The 15737-nt window shown below is 43.7% G+C and overlaps 1 protein-coding gene across 4 annotated transcripts in view; it reads right to left on the bottom strand.

Annotated features, from left to right (window-relative positions):
• LOC124954950 (homeobox protein homothorax) overlaps positions 1–15737 on the bottom strand; it is a 375073-nt gene that overhangs the window by 66291 nt on the left and 293045 nt on the right. For all 4 annotated transcript variants that reach the window (XM_047508640.1, XM_047508642.1, XM_047508641.1 and 1 more), the window contains one exon: positions 10151–10227. In XM_047508640.1, coding sequence (XP_047364596.1) covers positions 10151–10227 — 77 coding nt within the window. The remainder of the gene's footprint in view (positions 1–10150; positions 10228–15737) is intronic.

The following is a 15737-nucleotide window of genomic DNA, read 5'->3' as shown; positions in this document are numbered from 1 at the left end:
CAACCGACGACAATGGATCCTTTGCGAGCAAAAAAGCGTAAAAAGGAAGGAACGGAAAGTGAGGGAGAGAAAGAGAGAGAGAGAGAGAGAGAGAGAAAGAGAGACGATTCGGCCGCCTCGAAGGCTCACAGAAGAGCCGTTGAACAGGGACAATGCTTTCATCATTGCCGCTCTTTCTTTCATTCTCCGCGCCGGAGGTGGACCGCTCACTCTCTCTCTCTCTCTCTCTATCTTTTTCTCTTCCACCTCTACTACCGCCATTACAACCACGTCCCTCGCCCTTGCCCCCTCCCTCCCCCCTTACCGCCCCCACCGGCTTCTCGTTTTCTTTTCGATGTCGCAAAAGCGACGTCTAAGATCATTCCCGGCGGTCTCTTCTTCTCATCCCGTTTCTTTGACTTACTTTTTTCTCTCTCTGTCTCTCTCTCTCTCTTTTTCTTTCTTTTTTTCTTCTTCTTTCTTCTCTCGTTATTTCTCCCCCCTTCCCCTTAACCCACTTGTCTTTCCATATCCTCAGTATCGTAATATCGTTTAATACGTAACGATATGATTATTATTCGGAAGCAATCGACGATCCAAAGGGAATAAGTGAAATTCTTCTTAGCTCGACGAGGCAAGCACGTGTTGCCGATCTCGAGTGGAGATTAGAGCACGCGAAGAAGTAGTAGTAGTAATACTACTCTTGGCTGAGCCAATTCAGGAATGTAATTCGAAGCGGAGTGTTTGCGTGCCATGCCGAGAAAGTAGGGGAGGGTCCAGATAGAAAAGACCCTTGACTCGAATCCGCGTGTAATAACGCGATAATCTTCTCGCGCAAAACAAATAACGGGGGTTCGAAAAGGCGCCCCCCCCCTTTGGATACTTTAGGCTCGTCCCAACCCTTTTGGAAAGAGGACCTCGATCCCCGGTGATCGATCACAATCGACTGACTACTAGCGTACGAGGGCGTTCTTTCGTAAGGTCGACGCGCACGAAGAATAGAACGAACGCCGTAGGGTTTAGGGTTACGACCCTATTTTCTCATTCTGTCTCTCTCTCTGTCTCTCTCTCTCTCTCTTTCTCTTAATCTAACACCATAGGCGCCGTTGTTATTCCTCCAACGAAAACTATTTACAAAGTCGGAGCTAATGGCATCAAGAGATTTCGCTTCGTGTACCGCAGCACTCACCACCCTTCTTCTCTTAGTGTGCTAGCAAACTCGACATTAGCGCGAGCCGTTTCTAATCTAAACCATACCGTACGCAATGGCGTAAAAGTGAATTTATGTCATACGGATATTAAAAGTATATACATACATATGTATGTAAATATATATCGTCCAAATGAAATTTTTCGAAAATCATTCTCCAATCTTTCTCGAGGCAGGACTGGTTTTGCCGATAGATGTACTTTTAAATTCAAAATAACTTTCTTCGAGGTAACCTTCTTTCCGCTTATTCGTCGTTTCGTATGTTCTCGATCGGATGAGATCGTTGGAACGTGTCCTCTCGGCCTACGCCAGTGATAATGCCGGATTTCGTTCGGAGTAAAGCGACTCGTAGCGATAGCGGATTGGAGAGAGAGAAGAAGAGAGAGAGGGAGAGAGCTTATGGAGGCGGAGAAGAGGTAACAGATGTACACGCGGAGCGTAATGCAATAAAAGTTTGTCGGCTGGCTCGAAACCGTATGCATATTGACTCGGTCGATCTCATAATGCTACCGATCCTACACTCTCCTCTATATCTCCCTATCTCTCTCTCTCTCTCTCTCTCTCTCCCTCTCCCTCGCTCTTACGTACATCTTCTATCTCTCCTCTTTATCACCGGACGCGCGTAGGTGGGATCCGTTCGCCGGGATGCCTTTAACTCGATTTCACGAGCGTACCGTGTCGTCCATTTCGTTATTTCGCACCCTTGCGCCCTGCGTTTTAAAAATAGATCCCTTCCTCCGTTTAAATTTCCATATCGATATTTTCGCGAATGGTCCTTTAATATCGTGTAGATAACTACGTTTCTTCTCGTAGGTATCATCGTTTTTCCATCCACACGAACGAACGAACGAACGAACGAACAAATCGAAAAGGATGTTAGAAATCTAGAGTTGAATTTTTCGATCGAGCTTTTTACGACCTTTATTGTTACGAATTTAATTGACTGGAACCTCGACAATACCAATCTCTAAAGTACGATAGCTCCGGAATCGCTTCAACTTTGTTCCCGGAAAACAACCCTTTTCTCCCTCTTTCTCCCTATGGCAGCGGCATCAACCACCGGCCGCGAATCCAGTCTGCACAAATGGAAAACGGATTGATTAATCGTAGTAATTACCGATCAGCCCCCGCTAATTAGATATCCGACTGGTATTCACCCCAAGGCCCCCAGAGAGAGCTAGAGGCTTTCCTAGAACTCGCTACGGGACGAGACGGTGATATTCGTGGTATCGAATCGAGGGGGGAACCTTGTATAGCAAAGGGGAATGAGATTCGTTTGACAGAGTCAACCAATGAGATATTGGACGGACTTTAAATATCGTTAGCAATAATTATTATTATTTCACGATGATGAAGAATCTTGAAAAAGAAAAATTATAACAACAAAAGTATTATCTACGTGGCGCCATTTCTTTTTTTTTTTTTTTTTCTTTTTTCTTTTTTTACTATTTCGTGAGACGCGTGCCGGGTAACGTTGATGCAAGAGGAGACAAAAAAGGATCAACGAAGAGTATAGAAGATCCGACGGATCGAGGAGGGGACCTATCGATAGCCACGTATCGTTAGGAATGAAATTCTGGAACGAAATCGAAACCTCGTATTCACGCTCGACCGAGCTGAAAATTTTGTAAAGGCTCGCATAAGGATCATCGTCTACGTGTTATTCGCAAGGAAACCAACGAAAAAGGTGATGGAGCGACGTGATACGCTTTCATAACGGTGACACCGTACACCGGGCTAACTACTTGCCAATCGTTTTTTATCACCTGTTTACAACTTACTTATAAATTGTACGTCTTTCTGATTAATTATTATTATTTTTTTTTCTTTTTTTTTTTTTCTCTTTTTTGTTTCTTCTTCTTTTTCTTCATCTTCCTCTTGAAAAATTCAACACCGAAATCACACCGAAGAAATTTTTATAGTCCTTACAATGGATTAAGATCAATCGAACCAGCCAAGTTACTCAGAGTATTTAGCCCCGTTAACAGGATGAACGACGAAATTCTAACTCGGCCGATGCTACCACTAAATGACTCGCTTCCTTCCCAAACGATCTCATTTGCAGGGACTTGTCCTATTCTCTTTCTCTTCTCTCAGGGGCTAATCGAACGTCCCAATCTACGCCGGATACGAAGTGGAACACGAAGCTCATGGTCCTCGTGCAAAGTACAGGCTCATTTTGGAATGCAAACGATACGTGGGACTCGTTCCGAGCTAACTCGCAAATAGTCTAATCGTTCTTCTAATCTCATGGATGTGTATTATGTATCGTTTAAAAAAAAAAAAAAAAAAAAGAAAGAAAGAAAAAGAACAGAAAAAATATTCGATCGATCCTGATCTCAACAAAAAAAAAAGAAAAAAGAACAACAACAACGAAAAAAAAAAAAAAGAAAGAAAAACAAAAAATAAGAACAAAAGTGACGATAAGGAAAGTAGTTGCAAAAATAAAAGTAATGAGACAAGATCAATGGCGATCTCTAGGAAGAGAGTTTGTCGGGCATCGACCCGTTTTCTCTGCACGCTTCGAAGAATAAACGAACGAGATTAGGTTCCACGTAGTCGCGCGAGAGTGACGTTTAACGGGCATAGCCTTTAAAAGCGCGACATCCGTGCGGCGCATTACGATATTTGCAAAGTCTCTCGACGGGGTGGAGAAGAAGAAGAGGAGGAGGAGGAGGAGGAGGAGGAGGAGGAGGAGGAGGAGAAGAAGTAGAAGAAGAAGAAGAAGAAGAAGGAACGGCCGGCAGAAGGAGGAAGAGGAGGGTAGAAGAGGACTGCCGAGGGAAGCAGGGATATTAACATCCGGTCCGCAGGGATTTATGGCCCCATTCGCGTGGCTCCTGGGCCTCGGACGATTTTGTAAAACGAAATGTCTCGTTAGCAAGTCGGTTAGAGCCGAATGCGTATATATATATATATATATACGTATATATGTGTATTGCGTTTGGATGTCTATACACGAGTTTGTTTATATGTATGTGTATAGTATATATGGTCCGCATAGGGAACACCGTGGACTTTCCTCGTGGTTTTACAGCGATCTAAATTACCTCGCGACGTACGGTTATGATGTTAACGATATCGTGGAGGTCGCTAGGTGGAAGAGGAACGTGATCCGTTGCGTTGTTTTGTTTACGTTCATGTACATACGCGAGACAACATCGTTGCTGCCGAACGATAGATGAGAAGAGAAACAGCCGGAGGGAATGAGAGAGAAAGAGAGAGAGAGAGAGAGAGAGAGAGAGAGAGAGAGAGAGAGAGAAGAGAGCTATAAAAGGCGTATAAAATTATAAAACGGATTTAAGTAATTTCCCGAGATAATAGCGGATATAAAAGCCCGATGGGTTGTAAAGTGAAAGAACTGAGTAGCATAGCAAAATCCACGCTTCCTTTTACGAGCGAAATCGGCATCGATGCTTGATCCTCTCGAGATCGAGGAAACGCCAAATCAGAGATACGAATCTATGATTCGTTATCGTTAGATTCGCGAGATCCATCCTGTAGATATTTTTTCTTTTTTTTTTTTTTTTATCAAAGAACGGGAAAACCGCGGGAATGTTTCCAGATTCTTCCTCGGTTTTTATGAATGACTCGAGGTGTAGATTTCCAAGCGGAAACGTCGGATTCGTCTTTGTTTGGAAAAGGCACTTGCTTTCTTTTCGTAGAAACTGTGACAGAAAGAGAGAGAGAGAGGGAAAAAGAAAGATAGAGATAGATAGATAGAGAGAGAGAGAGAGAGAGAACGCGCACGAGGCAGTAAATTCGCGTAGCTACGATGAGAAATCTGAGAGAGAGAGAAAGAGAATCGCTCTTCGTCTTAGAAGACGCAACATCGAAAGCCTCTTAAGAGTTTCCACGATGTCGCAGCTGTGAGTGATAAAATTATTTCTCTACTGGCTCCTCGATGATGGCGTCGCCGAATAAAACGAATCGAGAAAGTCGGATGTGTCGGACACATACGAAAGATGAGAGAAAAAGAAGAAGGAGGAGGAACAGGAGGAGAAGGAGGAGGTGAGTGATCGCGTAGGGAAAAACGCGTTAATTGAGGAGGCCGCGGGAAAGTGCGTCGTGGAGATAAACGGCCTGAGCGATAAAATTATTTCAAAGCCGGCTTAAATAGAGTAAATCGTGTGGTAGGTAAAGGGAAGAAGAGAGGAGGAAGAAACAGAAAGAGAAAGAGACATAGAAGGCGTTGAAATAAACGGCCCAAGTGCCAGCTAACGGGGCAGACCTCGAGGGCTGGACGAAGAGAAAGAGAGAGAGAGAGAGAGAGAGAGAATGAGCTGGTAGAGAAGCCGATAAATAACCACTGGTTTATTAGCGAGATAGACGAGAGGGTGAGGAGAGTGCGGTTAAATTAGCAAGAATATTAGTACGCGTTCGCGCCAGCGCTACTCTCTCTCTCTCTCTCTCTCTCTCTCTCTCCTTCTCCTATTTGCCCTCTTTCTCATCGTATCGCGGATTTAACAGGCACAAGCGACGACTGCATTCCCCGAAGGAGAAAGTACATAGTACCTACCTACCTACCTATTTACCTATCTACCTACCTATGTACCTACCTATCCACCTACCTACCTACCTGCCTAGCTACCTAAGAATTACCGTGCGCGAAGAAAGGAGGGCGAGACTCGGCGTAAGTAATAACTGGGGTAGATTGCTCTGGGGTTGTGTACGCGCGAGCGATCAAGTAGCAAAGGCTACGACTTATCGGACATTTCCCGTACGATTTCGTTTCTCCTTTTTCAAGCCGATAAAAAATTGTTACCCAGTTATATTTAGACCGCGTACGATGTTATTTTCACTGAGAAAACCTTCCTTAGACACTTTCGTTAACGAATTTAAGAGCTACGTGATTTAGAAACGTTCGCGTGGAAACGGCGTGACGGCTCGTTTGAACGAGTTTTACTACGTAGAGTAGTAACTCGTAACATTTTGGGTAGGACCGAAACGTAGAGTAGTTTTCTTTGCGATTCTTGTAGGATCGTTTACGCGCTCACCGAGAGCTTCTACCGGGGAGAATTACACGCGGTAACAAGCTGGCAACGATTCTAACTACTGTCCGGGCGTTGATATATGTGACGGAAAATTGTGGGCGAAGGGACGACGTGGTGGAATACCGACGAGAAAGAAGGAGAAGAAGGAAAAGGAAAGGAATAACAACGTTTAGGGCGAACTAAAGTAGGGAGAAGAAGATCTTTTCCGCCGGAATGAATTTCACCTTGGAAATAAAGGAAATTATAGAACCGGCGAATGGAAGAAAAATATTTTATTTAAGAATTATTTCATTTGTCTCGCGTATTCTAATTAGAAGCGGTTATTTCTAATCCCACGTCGTCCTCGTCGTTTCGTTCCCGCGTCTCTTAATCGAGACGAGGAGGAACGCCGCGTCGGCTAGCAGCAACGAGCACCAGCGAACGCTCCGCTCGCTGGCGCGTTGCAACGGGCCACGCTCTAATTGCATTACGGAAACATGAGTTTCCCTCGGTGAAATATATCACGAAACTTATCGCGCCACGAAGAAATTGCCGTGGTGCTTCGCATGCACTCTCTCTCTCTCTCTCTCTCTCTTTCTCTCTCTCACTTTCTCTCTCTCTCTCTCACGTTCTCTTTCATTCTCTCTGAAGCGCAAGCTTGGATCCGCCTACGTGCAAGCCCTCGTACCTGGCCACCCACGCCAGAGCCATACCTTCTTCGTACCTGTCCTACGTATATTTTCTAACGCTTTGCCCCGACCATCTATATCAGTCATGATTGAACGTAATTACAAATACTGACGATATTGTTCATACGAATATTTTTATATCCTTTATATCCTTGAATATCGTCGTCTCACTATGATCGTCCAGACTAAAGATCGACGAAAAAAATCTCGGTATTAGCGCGAGCCAAAGGAAACGATTTAGACGACTCTAATGTAAGAGAAAAAGGAAAATAGATAATCCCGTGATATAAGCGTCGAATACGTTGGTACGAGATATTAACGAAATACGAGCTAAGCGAAAGCCCGAAAGCCTCTTGGGTCCCCCCCACCCCTCCCCTCCATCTCCCCCTTTACTCGTGAATAGGCAAAGATCAGTACGTTCAATCCTCTGCCAAAAAAATTCCAAATCGACGACTATCGCTGAGAGTTTATACTAACGCTTTTCCGTAATTGCGGAAAGAAGAGAAAACGAGGAATGGATGGAGTTCTCTCTCTCCTTCAGTGTGAAAAATTCGTTAAGTGTCTTGGTGCCGTGCCTTACCGCAAGCGAGACTTGATTTGTGCTCAATTACGCTCGTCGCGGACCAACATTCCTCTTTCTCTTTTCCTTTTTTTTCTCTCCTTTTTTTTTTTTTTTATTTCCCCTACTCCTCTCCCTCTTCCCCCCTCCGCTCCAACACCGTCGTCCTCGTTCCCTCTTATTACTCTCGCGAAGAGAAAGAGAAGCCGAAGAACACGATTTTATTTATAAATGCGTGCGACGAACCACCCGCGTCTACGTGGCGTCGCGAAAGTAAGGAGAACGAAGAGGAATTTCGAGGAGACGAAGGAAAGAGTAGGATGCAGCGAGCGATTCGTTTCGCATTTTATATCCGCGCGTGAAATCGACCGCCACCTCCGGCTCTTCCTTCTCTTTCTCGTTCTCTCTCTCGTTCTCTCTCTCTTTACCCCTTTACTTTGAGATTCGCCTTCATCTCGTTGATTCCTCTTCCGTTAGAACGAAACGATACGGACCGTAACACTCGGATTATTTCGATCTTTGCTCCTTCTAAAGTTAGCCGAAGAGATTACCACGTCGCGACGTACTTCTCTCACATCCAAGAAAGAGAGATGGAAGAAAGGATAGAGTCCTTCTTCCGACGAGTTTAAAGGATAAAGAGAGGAACACTTGCAAGGCGCCTAAATATCGTCGCGAGTAAACAAGGGGAGCCCCTTCTTCGTAATTCGGATATTCTGGCGCAGGTGCCACGCGCCAGAACATCTATCAAGATAGAAAGATAGAATACTCGAAGGGAGACTGAAGAAAAAGGAGGGAAAGGGGCCGCGAGTCGGCGCGAGAGGGAGGGAGGGAGAGAGATTGCCGAGTAGTGGTCTAGGTTCTGAGGATCAACCCGAAGAAACGGGGATTTCGTGAGACAGGAGAAACTAAGCTCCTCTTTTCCCTTCTCTTAACCCTTTCTCCTACCTAATATCGAATCCTTGGGAATTAGTATTCTCTCGCATGAACGTGAATCCTTCGGAGCTTTCATAGCCTCTGTCGCTTCTCATTCCTGATTACGGATCGATTCACGTAAGTCGTTCTCGATCGGGATACGTTCTAAATACACGCGAACTTACCGCGACCGTACTAAATTACGCGTCCGGCTAAATCGCGAGCCACGGTAAAGAGAGTCGTAAAACTTTAGCCAAGCAATTACGAGCCAACGAGCCTTATCTTTTAGCAATCTTTAACGCAACCCCTTTCTTCTTTTTTTCTTTTTTGCTTTTTTGCTTGCTTTCTTTCTTTCTTTCTTTCTTTCTTTCTTTCTTTCTTTCTTTTTTCGATCGTACGCAGAGAGAAGGAGGAAGGCACGAGAAAGAGGGAGAAAGAGAGAGAGAATTTTTTTTACATATAAATTGTCCAATAGATCCACATATCTTCGCGATAGGGGCGTGGAGAGATCAAAAAAAAAATCGCTCGTCGTTTGCGAGCACAAAGACGGCGAGTTTCGTAACTCGTTTCGAGTATCCTCGAGAAATATCCTTCGAGCTGCCTACGCTAACGACGTTTCGACCGTTTTGCTCGGTTAAGAATGCAAGTCTATACCGAGTGCATCGTATAACTTGATAACTCTTACTTATTTCAATGCTAAAAGAGAAAAAGAGAAAGAGAGACAGACAGAGAGAGAGAGAGAGAGAGAGAGACAAACATATGGTTCAAGCGAAGAAGTTTATATCCGCGAGAACATCTCGGATGAGTTTTTCTCAAGAATGAAAATTCTATGTAAAAGCGTTTAATGCTTTTATCGGTCATAAAACTTTTATTACTAGGTACGACTAAACTTTTCCGCTTAGAAAGTACAAGTCGAAGGACAAGTCGAAGGAACGCCTACGAGCATATTAAAACTGTCCTTCTCTCTATCTATCTCAGGTAAAATAAAATGGACGAAAGGAGGAAAGAGAAATAAAAGAAAAAAAAAACAAAGAAAAAAAAGAAAAAAAACAAAAAAGAAAAAAGTAACGAAGAGGTAGCAAAAGAAAAGTAAATTCGGAAGGACGTGGAGGAGATAAGGATAAAGTAAAAAAAAAAAAAAAAGAACAAAAAAAAAACAAAAAAAAAAAAGCAAAAAAAAGATAGGAAACAAAAAAACAAGAAAAAAACGAAAAAAAGAAAAAGACATAGTTGATTCGTGCACCACGGCACGTCCGTTCGATGTGAACGCCCACCGACTCGCGTCGGTCGTACTTTGTACTCGCGTGATTGGCGCGCTGAAATAATCAGCTTGTTGTCGAGCGTCGCGGCCGAGCGTGCACGGCTCGTTTCGTTTGATGTACGGCTGTAATTTCAAAGTGTCTGGAATTCACGTGTATGACACGTTCGCGTCGTACTGTGTGATTCGAGCCGGCCGCGCGAATCCTTTCCCGAAGAGAAAAGGTAAGGTAGAGAGAAAAAAATTTTTTTCCCTTTCTTCCCGCGACACGCACGTCGTAAAAAGAACGAGGAACGGCTTCAAAGATAAGCCGAGTGGAAACCTTATCGCTGCACATCGACTTGCCTTCTATAGTTTCGTAACGCCTGACGATTATTACTTTACGTTGTCGAGCCACGGGCGATACGTATACCTCTCTCGTACAGAAAGGAAAAAGAAGAAAAAGAAAAAAGAAAAAAAAAAGAAAGAAAGAAAGAAAGAAAAAGAACACGTGACTTTAAATCATTTCCATAATAACATCTATTAATTACAAAATGATATGATATGAATAAATAAAAATCTCTCACTCACCAATTATTAACTTGAAGAATCGTCAACCCCGTGTCCTGTGCCAGTTGTTTCTTCTGATCCTCCGAGGGGTACGGATGCTGTAAATAAAAAAAGAAAAGAAATTCAAGAATTTAGGTCAAAGTCCATCCTCACGTGGATTCGTCGCGAATCGTTAACATCACGAGGAGAAAATTTCCATTCCGCATGTCCCGGACGCGGCCCTGAGAACGTTTTACGTTCGATCCGGACGCTTAATGAACGCAACAAGGTAAGAATAAACGTTCCGTGAAGGCGCGCATCGCGCTATTTCGCGCGTCTACTCCGAGTGATTTACAGGGCACGTGCACGCGTTCTCTTTTTCTTTCTCTTTCTCTCTCTCTCTCTCTCTCTCTCTCTCTCATTCTCTCTCTTTTTCTTTCTCTTTCTCTATCTTTCTTTCTCATCCACGGAGGACAATTTCTACCTACGCGAAAAGGGGGAGAAAGAAAGAAAGAAAGAAAGAGAGAAAGAAAGAGAAAGAGAGAGAGGAAGATGCTTGGAGCGTTGCAAATGTCAGAACGCACCTGCGAAAATATTATTTATTACTGACTAACAACAACAACAACAACAACAATAACAACAACAACAACAAGGACAACGACGATGACGATGACGATGACAAGGATAACGTCGACAACGATGAAAAAGGAAGGCTGCGAAACGGAGCTGGAATGAAGGAAGACAGACAGAGCACTTGAATGTAGTATATACCACTCTCAAGCAGGACAAGACAGGACGCCCAAGTTTTATCACGTTGTTGCATCAGTGCAGATGCGCGCTTCCGCGCTTTCTGTTCGTCCTTTTTGAATACAGGAAAGATCGTACTACTTTCGTATTTTCCTTAGATTAGATAGAAAGAGAGAGAGAGAGAGAGAGAGAGAGAGAGAAGGAATTTTACGAGACAGCGATGTAAAATTATGAGGAGTCAGATGACGGAGACATATGTAGAACGTCAGGAGACTTTGGAATAATAATTTACATGAGTCTAAATAAAGAATTCCACGAAATTGAAACTGAATTTTTATGTTTATATTAATATCTTACAAGTTTTAATAATATCGAATTCTTTGATATTAAAAATCATTTCTCCTCAAAAGTTTCAAAGAAACAAGAATAATTTCACAAAAGTAAAGGATCTAAAAGGTATAAGGAAAGATGGGACACGAGGCATGTTTCAGGAAGCAGGCCGAGTCACGGTTAAAACGAAAGCGAGTGTGTCGCGAGTTTACGGTGAAATAGGAGGTGGATGGATGAGGGATGGCCTTCTCGGATATTCCATCGTTCTTGCGGCACGGCTCCATAAATTCGTGTATAAATCTGGACGGTTCTCATGCGGGGAAGTTACTGCGGGCATTAATTTTGCACTTGCGGCCGGCCGTACGCGCGTCTTTCGAACGTTCTTGCTCGCGGGTGACGGCCAAGACGCGTATCTACTTACATACCTATGATGTATATATATATATATATATATATATATATATATATATGTATGTATATATGTATGTATGTATATAAGTACATACGTACTGCGGTCTCTTGAAGGAAAGATACCAGAAGACTTTTGCACGCGCGCCTTTACGTCAAACTACGCCGAAAGCTATGCTCTCTCTCTCTCTCTCTTTCTCTTTCTCTCTCTTTCTCCGTCTCTTTCTCCGCCTCTTTTCCTTTTATTATTCGTTATTCGCGAGGACGACATTAACCTTTCACATTTTCACGAATTCAAGGACGAAAATCCCGATTCTTTATGATCCATTAAATTAAAGATTAATTTTTATGATATCTTAAGCGATACGAAAGATAAGAAACACAAATCCAAAATCATGGAGATATTAATCGCGGATATATAAGCGAGATCGTGACTACATCTCCATTTCAGTACGCGTATTCGCGTCAGCGGCCTTTAAAAGCGGACATAAAGGCAACCTTAACCGCATCGAGTGTGCAACAAAATGCGCATCGGAAGCAATACACCGTAGATACATACACATATACATACATATACATGTACCGTTGAATGTAAGAGAACGGGGGCCGAAGGGTATCTCGTTTACGCAGAAAAGCAACGCGAGAGAGCGTGTAACGCAAGCGGCCGAACCGCATCATATTTTTACATAATTAGCACGTGGTGCTCGTAGTATTAGGTTGCCCCGTCGTTACTTTTTGCCGAGGCCTGCGGTATTTTTGGAAACCGCCGTGGGCCTCGACGTACCCCCATCCCTCTCACACTAACTCTCTCTCTCTCTCTCTCTCTCTCTCTCTCTCGATCCTGGTATATCATGTTTCTTGGAGGCGAGCCATACCGTACATCGTACACTACGGGAACGTGGCTCTATACCCTCTTCCAGCACCACCCGAAAAGCCCATTGTGAGTCGGCTGCGTGTATACGCGATCCGAGCGATTCTTATCCTAATTAAATCGGCGGAGTGCATTGTCTGGGCGTAGAATTTCTATCGGATCTCGTCTCTACCAAGTGTATATACATATGTATATACCTATATATATATATATATATATATATATATATATATATATATATATACGTGTGCGAGGAAAGAGAGATAGACAGAGAGATAGAGATAGATAGAGAGAGGGACAGAAAGAGAGAGAGAAAGAGACAGACAGAGAAAGATAAAGAGAGAGAGAGAATATCACGAAGAGGAGGATCGAGAAGCTGCTGCCGTAAAGTACTTGCTATCGGTAACGGTACCGATGGAGAACCACCCCTTTTGCTCTTTCCTTTCGAAAACACACGAAGCTTCAGTTAAAGAATTGTTTTCTTTGTTTGAGAACGAGAGAGAAAGGGAGAGGAAGAGAGAGAGAGAGAGAGAGAGAGAGAGAGAGAGAGAGTAAAAGCTTTTCTTTTTCTTTCAATTCAGCTTTCGTTGGTGTATGCATAAAACAATCAAGATAATTGTTGATGTTTCCTGGGGTCTGCCTGTTTTCCACTTTCCTCTCCCCGAGAGAACTGCGGAGAATGACGTTGGAAGGGATGAGAGAGAGAGAGAGAGAGAGAGAGAGAGAGAGAAAGAAAGAGGGAACGCAGAAGCTATCCAATTACATTGAAAACAATAGTCTTAAGTGCTCACAGCGGTCCGTTCTGGGCCACCCTCGACCCCTACACCATCGGTCCCTACCACTGAGGGTTCTCTCTCTCTCTCTCTCTCTCTCTCTTTCTGTCTTTTACCACCGACGTATGAAAGTGACGTTTTATTCCCAATAGTGAGTGAATATGATCGTAAAAAGTTATTATACTTTTCATCAAGTTATAAATACATAGGATAAAGATCACGAATTAATATACCATTGGAATTTTCATTCTACGAGGCAATTTGATCACTCTAGAAATCGTAGGATAAAGATACCATTCCTGGAATAAAGTTCTTGGAATAAATGCGATCTCTTTTCGAGCGAGAGGATCACCGGTAGCGATGTAAAAGGAGTCGTAGAGAGAAAGAGGGAGATAGAATGGGAGGATGAGAATACACGAAGAAGACGAGGGGCAGACGGTCTAGTCGGTGGCCAAACAAGCGATAAAATGAAAATGAGCGGTAAAAAGACAATATGAAAACCATTTGAGTCTTTTTCTCTCTCTCTCTCTCTCTCTTTCTCTCTTTCTCTCTATCTATCTATCTCTCTCTCTCTCTCTCTCTCTCTCTCTCTCTCATTCGGTCGAGTTCAGGGCGGGAACGAGCGAGGCGGAAGCAAAGCTAAGTGTGTAAATGAGTCCGTAGTTTAGCCCGATTGCCTCGAGACGACCCCTTTTCGCGGTACGCTATCCTCATCCACGTTTCTTCCACACTCTACCACGAGAAAGATAGTAGCAACGCAATCGGAATACTTTTGTTCTTCTTAAACGTTGTAACGGACGTTTTGGACGATTTCCTAAACGATTTCGGGAATGAATGATAATTTTTTTTTTTTTCCCCTTCAGAAAACGATTTTCGAATCGATAAGACGACGAATTCTCTCATTCATTATTATTTTGAAATTTGGTAACGCGTGTGCCGTTCGATTATATTTTTTCTCTCCTTTTCTTTTTTTCTTCTTTCTTTTTTTTTCTATATATATAAAAAAAAAGAAAAAAAAGAGAAAAAAGAAAGAAAAGATATAGTACCCGGGAACGGTAGAACACATTGTCCAATGAAATCAGCGAAACGAGCATTTTTCCTGATAAACTCTAACGACTTGAATCGATCGAACCGAAAACGCTGGTCCCGTCGTTGGATGACAATTTGCTGGCTCGAACGAACGCGTGCTGCGTCAGGTCGTCGATGTCGAATGGGCGGTGCAACGTAGAACCTCCGATGTGTCTCCTCATGTCCTTCGTCCGCTGTCGTTTTGGGTATCCCCCTACGGTAACCAGGCTTCTCGTTGCCGAATGACACGTCGATGACGACCGTTGCTGACTCCGACTAACGAGCGGGGCGTTGGGGGCGTGAGAGCCAGCAGAGATCGCGCCTCGTCATCACGCTCCTCCGACCACGTCCGCGTCCTCATCCTCGACCTCCTCGTCCTCTACCTTCTCCATGCTCGGACCCCGAGCATGTTTCTATCAAGAGTTACAACCGTCCTTCCTACTTTCGAGTATCCACCCCCGATATCTTTTCTCTAACTTTTCTTTTTTGTTTCTTCTTTCTACTTTTCTTTTTTCATTTTTCTCTTTTCTTCTTTCTTATCTACGATTCCTCTTATTATACCACACTGTCAGATTGAACGAGTTCTTGTTCGTTAATTTCACTTTGATCAGGTTGCAGATAAATTTTATACAATTAAGCTCGTTCTATCCCGAGGGGATCGAATAAACGTTAAAAATCGACAGCTATCAGAGCCAACGTAATCATCTCCCTAATAGAAGAGGATTTCACAATGACAAAGAGGTCCTACGTAACCGGGCCGATGGTCGATTGTGAAGGAAAAGCCTTCTCTCTGTTCGCCTCTCTACGATCGTAGCCGACGGGAAACGGACGATTGTCTGGAATGGATTTCGCAGTGGGATTACCTTAGCCGAGCAATTTGACGGAAAAGGAGATCCGCTCGTTGGCGACGTGAGAATCGAGATGGAGAAAGCGAAAGGTGTTGGATGAGGACGAGGCGCCGGGGTAGGGGAGAAAAAGGAGGGAGTATAAAATAGACGACGTCAGCGCGCCAGTCATCCCTAATGCCTTCATTCCATCTGTCCTCCCATCTTCCCTCCTTCTCCTCTACCTCTTCATCGGTTGATAGATATACCAGGCATTTCCATGAGCGGCTATAACTTCGTTACCACCTCCGGGGGTGGTTATTCAATTTTACCCTTAAAATCCTCTAATGTGCCGTTATTGCAAAGGCCGTGAGAGAAATCAGAGAGGGAAGAGAGTAATGGCTTGCCGCAAAGTGGAAGAGGAACCACCAACGGGATTTCCTTTAAGACGAACCGACGAGCGAATGAACGAACGAACGAACGAACGAACGAACGAAACTTTTTTTTCCTTTTTTCTCTATCTTTTTTCTTCTCTTTTCCACGAAAGACTAAGAATTTCCCGTGAAACGTGCGATTCGAATTCCACCGGTGAAATATCGACGTGCTGG

Source organism: Vespa velutina, chromosome 16 (genome assembly GCF_912470025.1).
Source record: "Vespa velutina chromosome 16, iVesVel2.1, whole genome shotgun sequence".
NCBI lineage: Eukaryota > Metazoa > Arthropoda > Insecta > Hymenoptera > Vespidae > Vespa > Vespa velutina.
The sequence above is the reverse complement of the archived record's forward strand: the minus strand, read 5'-3'. Positions and strand labels throughout refer to the sequence as shown.